The sequence below is a fragment of the Theropithecus gelada genome, chromosome 8, assembly GCF_003255815.1.
Source record: "Theropithecus gelada isolate Dixy chromosome 8, Tgel_1.0, whole genome shotgun sequence".
Classification (NCBI taxonomy): domain Eukaryota; kingdom Metazoa; phylum Chordata; class Mammalia; order Primates; family Cercopithecidae; genus Theropithecus; species Theropithecus gelada.
Window position 1 is genome coordinate 29,937,139 of NC_037676.1, and position 8,940 is coordinate 29,946,078.

General features: G+C 38.7%; 1 protein-coding gene across 1 annotated transcript in view; it reads left to right on the forward strand.

Annotated features, from left to right (window-relative positions):
- Positions 1–2,618, forward strand: part of WRN (Werner syndrome RecQ like helicase) — a 139,559-nt gene extending 136,941 nt beyond the window's left edge. Inside the window, exon 35 of the mRNA XM_025394193.1 lies at positions 1,853–2,618. Within this exon, the coding sequence (XP_025249978.1) occupies positions 1,853–1,962 (110 nt within the window). The 3' untranslated portion in view covers positions 1,963–2,618. The remainder of the gene's footprint in view (positions 1–1,852) is intronic.
- Positions 2,619–8,940: the final 6,322 nt, after the last annotated feature.

The following is an 8,940-nucleotide window of genomic DNA, read 5'->3' on the forward strand; positions in this document are numbered from 1 at the left end:
CCTGGTTCTGCCTGATTTCAAAGTCTATGCTACTCCATGGTATTAGGCTGCATACAACATGACTTAGGGTTTCTTCTTCTGCTTTATTACTGTTCAGATGTCCTCCTCTTTTGGCAGAGTTGGAGAAAATTTTTGCAATCTATCCATCTGACAAAGGTCCAATATCCAGGATCTACAAGGAACCTAAACAAATTTACAAGAAAAAAAAAAAAAAAAAAAACATTAAAATGTGGGCAAAGGACTTGATCAGACACATCTCGAAAGAAGACATTTATGTAGCCAACAAACATGAAAAAAAGCTCAACATCACGGATCATTAGAAAAATGCAAAATGCCTTTTCTGTATGCCACCTTATATCCCCAATATTTATTATTTCTAAGTCATAGTATCTTACAGTGTGTATAAGTCTCATCCATTCTTTTGATTTTCTCTTCCCTGCTTGCAGTTGGGTACCTAGGAACAAAGTTGCAATCTTAGCCAGTTTTTTCTTTAGCCTTTGCTGATGTGTACAAAGCCCTTTTTTCTACCCTGGATTTTTTTACCTTTTTTAAATATGAAGTTTCAGAGTGTTCTGCCAAGGATCTTTTGCTGTTTTCCTACTGTTAAATATTTCAAAGCCTTTTTTAAACATAGAAAATATAATCAAACATAGCAAGCAGCTGATGAACAATATCTAGATAGTCTTCATTCTTGAAATGGAATAAATGGTATTTTTGTATTTTAGGCTAACAGACACATGTACCTTAGATAAGGCCAAACTTCTCATAAAATCTCTCAATTACTTTTATTAATAATAACCCCAAATTAACTCTGGATTCCAGGATGTACTCATGATGGAATGATTTCTCTGTTATGTTATCCTGAGGATCTAGTACTCTGAGATAACACAAATGTATGCCACTGTAGGCTTATGAAACACTTACTTAAAATTATTTAATTCTTTTTCATGTGCAGATGGTATTGTACCCAAACACTACCTTTTTTGTTTGTTTTGTTTTTTGTTTTGTTTTGTTTTGTTTTGTTTGAGACGGGGTCTTACGCAGCCCAGACTGGAGTGCAGTGGCATGACTATAGCTCACTGCAGCCTTGACCTCCTGGGCTCCAATAATCCTCCCAAAGTATTGGGATTGCAGGCATGACCCACCTCACCCAGCCTTAAATTATTTTTTTTCAAGGATGTTTAACCTGAGGTTTAGAGGCTCTTTGACACGTGAGCTGCTGAAATGTGTGCGAAAGTGTGCACGTGTATATTTCTCTTTTTTTCTGGGAAGTGGATCTATAGTGATTCTCAGATGAGTCTATGAGACAAGAAACTTTTATTTTTTCCATTTATTTAGCAAATGTTTATTAAGCATACTATGCCTTGGCCACTCTACAGGGTGCTGATTGGACAAGTCTGTCTACCTCCCATTGTAGATGTTAGAAGCTATATTCTTTTCACATGCATAATATAACTCTTTGTGTGTGTATACATGCCCAGGCATGTTCCTTCCTCAAAACATTAAATTCACCATTTTGGTCAACTCAAAGCAAGTACACCATGGGATATAGATCTGAAATAATGTCTAGATTTTTACTTACTGAATGAGGTGTCTTGAGTGTCTAAGACTATGTGATGAGATGGCAAGTAATTGCCTAAAGAAATGATGTAGTGATTTTATGTCTCTTATATTTATTTACTTTTTGATCCAGAAATAAATTATATAGATAATCACTAATTTGTTTTTTTTTTTTTTTTTGGATGGAGGAGAAAGGATGGGTGTATATTCAGGAACCTATGTTACTTGTTTGCAACTAATACCCCTTCTCAGTAGTACAAAGATTTGATTTCTTTTTCTTTCTATTTCCTGTAGACTTCATCTGCAGAGAGAAAGAGACGATTACCTATGTGGTTTGCCAAAGGAAGTCACACCAGCAAGAAATTAATGGACAAAACGAAAAGGGGAGGCCTTTTTAGTTAAGCTGGCAATTACCGGAACAATTATGTTTCTTGCTGTATTACAAGAGGAGAGTTATATTTTATTTCTGAAGAGTAAGGAATAGTATTTTGACTTAAAAATGATTCTGATTACAGAGTTCACTGTTTATTGAAGAACTAGCATCTTAAATCAGCCTTCCGCAATTCATGTAAAGTTTCTGGGTCTTCTGGGAGGCTACGTGAGTACATTACCTAACAGAATATTAAATTAGACTTCCTGTAAGATTGCTTTAAGAAACTGTTACTGTCCTATTTTCTAATCTCTTTATTAAAACAGTGTATTTGGAAAATGTTATGTGCTGTGATTTGATATAGACAACAGATTAGTAGTTACATGGTAATTATGTGATATAAAATATTCATATATTATCAAAATTCTGTTTTGTAAATGTAAGAAAGCATAGTTATTTTACAAATTGTCTTTACTATCTTTTGAAGAAGCTCTTAAACACATTGTTAAATGGTATTGGTTAACCAGGCCAGTGAAAATGAAACCACATTTTGGGTGCCATTAACTAGGGGAAAAAAATGTAAAAAATGTAAAATGGATACCAATTGCACTAGGCAACTGTACATTTTGTATTTTATATACAATTTCTATTATTTTTCAAATAATAAAACAATGTTTTTCACACTGAATATTATAGATATATATTTTTTAGCTTTCATTTACTTAATTACTTTAAGTACCTTTATTTTTCAAGGATGTCAGAATTTGATTCTAATCTCTCTTATGTAGCACACGTGACTTAATTTAAAACCTATACTGTGACACAGAGTTGGGCAAACTATGGTTATTTAACTTTAAGCAGTTCACTATACATTTCAAAGCCTTTGATTGGCTTTTTTGTAAATAAAAATATCTTGTTAAGAAACAAATATATCTGTCATAGAAGAACTAGAAAATCCAGGGAAGTGAGAAAAATGAAAATAAAAATCATTCATAATTTTACTAGTAGCTAATCACAGTCAACCTCTTTTGTGTATCCCACCAGACTTTTTTTATATTCACTTGTTTTTAGGTAAAATATAAAAGTCTTGTATATTCCCATTTTTCTGCATTCCATTACCAGAAGGTAGTGGCGCCTATTAAATATGTGATATGTAGTTCTCCAGCCATGGCTTCTGCGTTTGCATGCTGTTGTGTGTGCATCTGCAGTACCCTGTGAATATCCTGTGTGATGGAGTAGCAAGTACGCACAGACACATCTGCTGCATGCCTAGGTACGAGGCTGTCTCCAGGAGAAGCACTTGTTTATTTGAGTTGCCAATTGAATTTGCTGCTTTTTTTTCATGGAATGCCATTTTCACTGAAAAGAATGACGAAAAACGATGATTGGTTATTTAGATTTGGATGTTTGGCAGACATTTTCTCAAAATTGAACTAAGATGGCCTCTTCACGGAAAACAACTGATGGTATTTGTTGTGCCAATGATAAAATTGGAGATTCCTAGCAAAATGTATGATTTTGGAAAAGTTGTATTCCTCCACTGGAAGCTTGACAGCTTTCCTTAACATAAAGACTTCTCTCTGTCTTTCTCTCTCTTTCCCCTCCTCACCCTGCCCCCTCTGTTTGTCTCTCTTTCTTTCTTATCCTCCCACCTCAGCCTCTGAGTAGCTGAAACTACAGGTGCATACCACCATGGCCTGCTAATTTTTTCTTTTTATGTTTTGTAGAGATGAGGTCTCTAGGTTGCCCAGGCTGGTCTTGAACTCCTGGCCTCAAGCAGTCCTCCTGCCTCAGTCTCCCATAATAGTGGGATTACAGGTGTGAGCCATCGTGCACAGTCTTACATTAAACCTTTTCTAATGAGATGGATAGTAATTAACAAATGTGAGTTTTTGATATTATGTAAATATTTTTTCTGTGTTTAGAAGATCCTTATAACTCAGTGAATCAGCATGTTCTGGATGACTAATATGTGATGTTAAGAAATCATGACTGAGACCATGCGCGGTCGTTCACGTCTGTAATCCTAGCACTTTGGGAGGCTGAGGCGGACGGATCATGAGGTCAGGAGATCGAGACCACCCTGGCCAACATGGTGAAACCCTGTCTCTACTAAAAATACAAAAATTAGCTGGGTGTATTGGTACACGCCTGAAATCCCAGCTACTTGGGAGGCTGAGGCAGGAGAATTGCTTGAACCCAGAAGGCGGAGATTGCAGTGAGCTGAGCTTGTGCCACTGCACTCCAGCCTGGCGACAGAGCAAGACTCCGTCTCAAAACTAAAAAAAGAAGTCATGACTGGGTAAAAGATCTGTTCAGAGGACAAGATGGACCAATGGATTTGAATATAACAGAGTATGAAAAAGTTTTTGATACAGTTTCAGATTACACACGGCAACTAATCTTTAAGAAACTATCACTTGTCCAGGTTTTGGTAAAATTTTGGAGAAGAACGTCCACCGTTATCTGAACAAGCTATTAAAATACTCTTCTCTTTCCCAACTACGTGCCTGTGTAAAGTCAGATCTTTTTCATATACTTCAGCCAAAACAGCATATCAAAATGGATTGAATGCAGAAGCAGATCTGAGAATCCAGCCACTTCTGTTAAGCCAGACAAAAGTGGTAGTGATAGATATAACCCACATTAACAAAAGCTCTTTGGGGTCCTCAGTGATTTTTTTTGTGAGCGTATAGAGGGGTTCTCAGACCTAAAAGATTGAGAAATGCTGATGTAATGTTTTATTATAAAGGTATACCATGAATTATGTACCTTCATATTGTTGGACATTAAAGTTGCTTTCAGTTTTTTTCTGTTTTCAACAGCACTGCTTTGACCTTTTTTAAAAAAAATGAGTCAGGATCTTGCTGTGTTGCCCAGGTTGGAGTGCAGTGGCTATTCACAGGCATGATCATAGCATGCTATAGCCTTGAATTCCTGGGCTCATGTGATACTTCTGCCTCAGCCTGCTGAGTAGGTGGGAGTATAGGCGTGCACCGCTATGCCCAGCTGCTTTGAACATTCTTGAAATGAAATATGGTATAGTCTCATGCCATATACATAGCCAGAGGGGAAGAGAGAGAATTTTGTTGTTGTTGTTGTTGTTGTTATCTGTAGTGGACTTTATGCCTTCCCAGCATAAATTCTCTCTTTCCCCATTTCTTGTGGCTCTTGATTTTTGTTGGGGTTCATTCCAAGGAGAATAATACCCACCTGGATATTGGATTGGCACCTGTGAGCTCATCTAAGCTAGTCCCTAGTAACAGCGTTGGATCTGGCGTAGGTGTGTGGCCTACTGAGCTGCTGGTTCATGCCTTTCCTGAAATGAGCCCTACCTCTGAATATTTCAGAAACATTTGAATGAGGAGTTGTTTTTCACTTCCAGTTGTATTCAGTTGCCACAGAAGCACAGTGATGTAACTGGTGGAAAGACCCGTCAACAGACACAGAAGATGTAAAGTGTTTTTAATCTCAAAGGATATGGAATCTCAGAGGTAGTTACACAGAGTAGAGGATGAAGCAGCTCCTGGATGGAGGCAGAGGCTTCCTGGATCTTTAAGTTCTGTATGGGTTGTTGTATTAGGTTGGTGCAAAAGTGAGGAAGGAGAATAGGGTCTGGACGCAGGGAAACCAAGGCCAATTCACACTGACTTCCTAGAACTAAATCCAAAGGAAAACCCCAATTTTCCACACCTAAATAACAAAAGGACCAGATGGCTACTCCCTTTGCAACCGCCCCTCCCCGCCACATTTCTGCGTGGCAGATGGAAAATTGAAAGTACCTCTGTTGCTTTCTGCATAGGAATGTAACTTTGTGACCAATCAGACTGCAGGCCAAGTCTTGTCTGCCTAGAAATGTAACTTTGTAACTTCACTTTAGCCTCTGATTGGTTGTTTTCCACAACCAATCAGATGCTTGTATAGGGGGTAACCTTTGTGACTTCACTTCAGCCTCTGATTGGTTGTTTCACTTCAGCCTCCCATTGGTTCTTGAGTCCCGGAGCCTGTGGAGGGTGCTTTATTTTCAGTAATGTCTGATTTTGTTGCTTCATTCTTTCCTTGCTTTGTGCATTTTGTCCAATTCTTCGTTCAAGACACCAAGAACCTGGACACCATCCTCTGGTAACAAAAGTAATTGGTGATTTTGCCATTAGAAGTAATGACACAGAACAAGTACATGAGAGCGATTTCTTATGGAAAATTAAATGGAGGATAAGTCGTGTACTCAGGGTAAGGGAACTGGGAACCGGCAGAGTGAGGTCTCCAACCCGCACCCGTGGGATCTCCGAGTCTTTGAAAGTCCGTCCCCACCCTGTGTGAAGAATGGGAGCGCGGCTGGATTCGTCACTGGGGACCGGGGGGGGGGGGGGGCCCAACTTGTCATTTGAAGGTGTAGGGAGGTTGGACAAGTCACAGGGGTAGGGAGGGGGCCCACTGGAGCACCACCAGGACCCCAGCGCCCTAGATCCAAACCTGGTCATGCTTGCCACGTTCAGAGGCAAACCCCCCTCCCCTTGGGGAGTGGAGTCAGAAGAGGCCCCCTCTCCTTCCTTTCCCAGGTCCGGTGGGGGTGGGGCTTAAAAGTAAAGGTAAAAACAGCAATAACTTGCACCAACTTGTTACCTTCCAAGTTTGCCTCCCCTCGCTCCCTACCACCTGAGTGTGTTTGGAGGTTCTGTCTTTTTGTACCTGCCTCATCACCAGGTGCAAGTAGCTGGGCCAGAACCACCTCGGCACGTTACGGAATATTTATACAGGAACAGGTGAACTGAAGGCGAATTCCCCAGATGTAGCCTGTGACCATAGAGTCAGACAAAGCCCTGACTGTTACCTGGAATTCAAAAAAGCTGTATCCCTACCAGACAGAATGAGAAAAGAATATAGGAGTCTTCCTGTTCAAATAGGTTGCATGCAATTAAGAGCATGAAAGATCCAATGGAATGAACTCAAAGTAGTTTTTGAGCTTAATAGACTTTAAGTATCTTATGGAAAAGAATTGCAAAACCACAGAAACAGTGAAGAAGGTTAGTTACAGCCTTGATGGGGTAGCTGACTTCAGCAGTCTCAGCTATCTGAGAAGGTATTTACCAGATTTTGGTTGGGAACGTAATCTCGAAATCATTTGAGATAATGTACTTGTTTCCTTACTGGGTAAATGTGTTTAAACCTTGAGAAAATGTAGACATAAGTAGAATATAGAATAAATTAAGCCTTTGGTAGTAAGGTGTTAGGTTTAAGAAATAATAAGTACATATTTGATATTTAAGCATTTGTAATGCTTGAGATAATTTATCTTACTCAGGTAACAGATTACTCTTGTGACTCCAATGTAAAACGTATCATTGAAAAATTAGTATCTGCTTGTGATTTTTAAGTAGAGACTCTACCATTTGAAAGGTATTTGCCCTTACTATTGGAGATATTTCATATGAATGTTTAACTTTGTTATTGCATAGAAGTATTTAAACAGATTTCACTTGCAAGAGAAAGGTATCTAATAGGTTACTCTTAATTAGTACTAAATTACTACAGTTACTATATTAATTCTATTAATATCGATTCATTAAACCCAGAACTTTAATTGTGTCTCAGAAAATTAATTAAACTTTAGCCTCACAATCAGCTATATTTTCTAACTCAATGTTTAAAATTGACAAGTATGTATTATACTTATTTATGTCTTCATTCAGTAAACATTTGCATTTGTAGCATGCCAGACAACATGCTAGATGCATGAAAGATGGAATAAATAGAAGAAAACTCAACACGGATCTCATGCTTAAGAGGAACAGATTTACTCTGAAGATTCAATGAAAAAACATCCACAAAAAACCTTTTCTATAAGAAACAAAACATTTTAAAGAAAACATTTACTTCACATAATAAGATATGAGAAAAAATGGACTCTGAATGAAAAAAAGAGGAGATCCTGTGAAGGATTTGCACAATTTTTTTTTTTTAAAGTTATAGACTGAAACATTCCTAATCATTAACATTTGTTATTTCAGGGGAGTGGAATTGGAAGGGTGGAAGGGATATTTAAATTTTTATGATCTCCATGTATTTTAAATCAAATCAATATATATTGCATTTATTCTTTTAGTTAAAATTTTAAGAACTTTATAAAAGAATAGAGACAGGGACTCCATTTGTTACCCTGGCTGGTCTCTAACTCCTGGGCTTAAATGATCCTCCCACCTCAATCAGAAGGGCAGAAGGGCCAGCTGTTTAAGTTTCTGTAGTCTCTGTATTTGTTAAATATATATTGCATTTATTTTAAGTTTTAAAAAGTTTTTAAAAAATAGAGATGGGGTCTCCCTATGTTGTCCAGACCGGTCATGAGCTCCTGGGATCAAGTGATCCTCCCGCCTTGACCTTCCAAAGAGCTGGGATTACAGGCATGAGCCACCATACCCAACCTATTGATTTGTTTACTTATTTTTAGAGGCAGGATCTCACTCTCACCAGACTGAAGTGCAGTGGTGTGATCATAGCTCACTGCAGCCTCAAACTCCTGGACTCAAGCAATCAAGTAGCCTCAGCCTCTGAGTACTGAGATGACAGGCATGTGCCATCACACCCAGCTAATTTTTTTGTAGAGATGGGGTCTTTCTGTGTTGCCCAGATGAGTCTCAAACTCTTGCCTCAGCCTCCCAAAGCACTGGGATTACAGGCATGAGCCACAACACATGGCCCTGCTTTTATAAAATATAAAGTAGGCAGGGCTTTCTGGAATGATGGGCAACCATTACATTTGCTTTCCCTCCGTTCTGAATGTCAACCTCCATACACCTCTCTTGAGCCATGAACTGGCAGGCAAGCAGGATCTTAGGGTGCTGGCTGGAGGGCTGGAAAGCCCCAGGGCAAGGATATGAATGTGAAGGATTTTAAGGAGATTCTTGGACCTCAAGGGAACTATTGGTCTAGGTTTCCTGGGGTATGTTAGATGTCTTGGCCCCCAAATAATTAAGGAAAAGCTGCAGAGGTGGACCGAATCCTTTCCAGTCCTG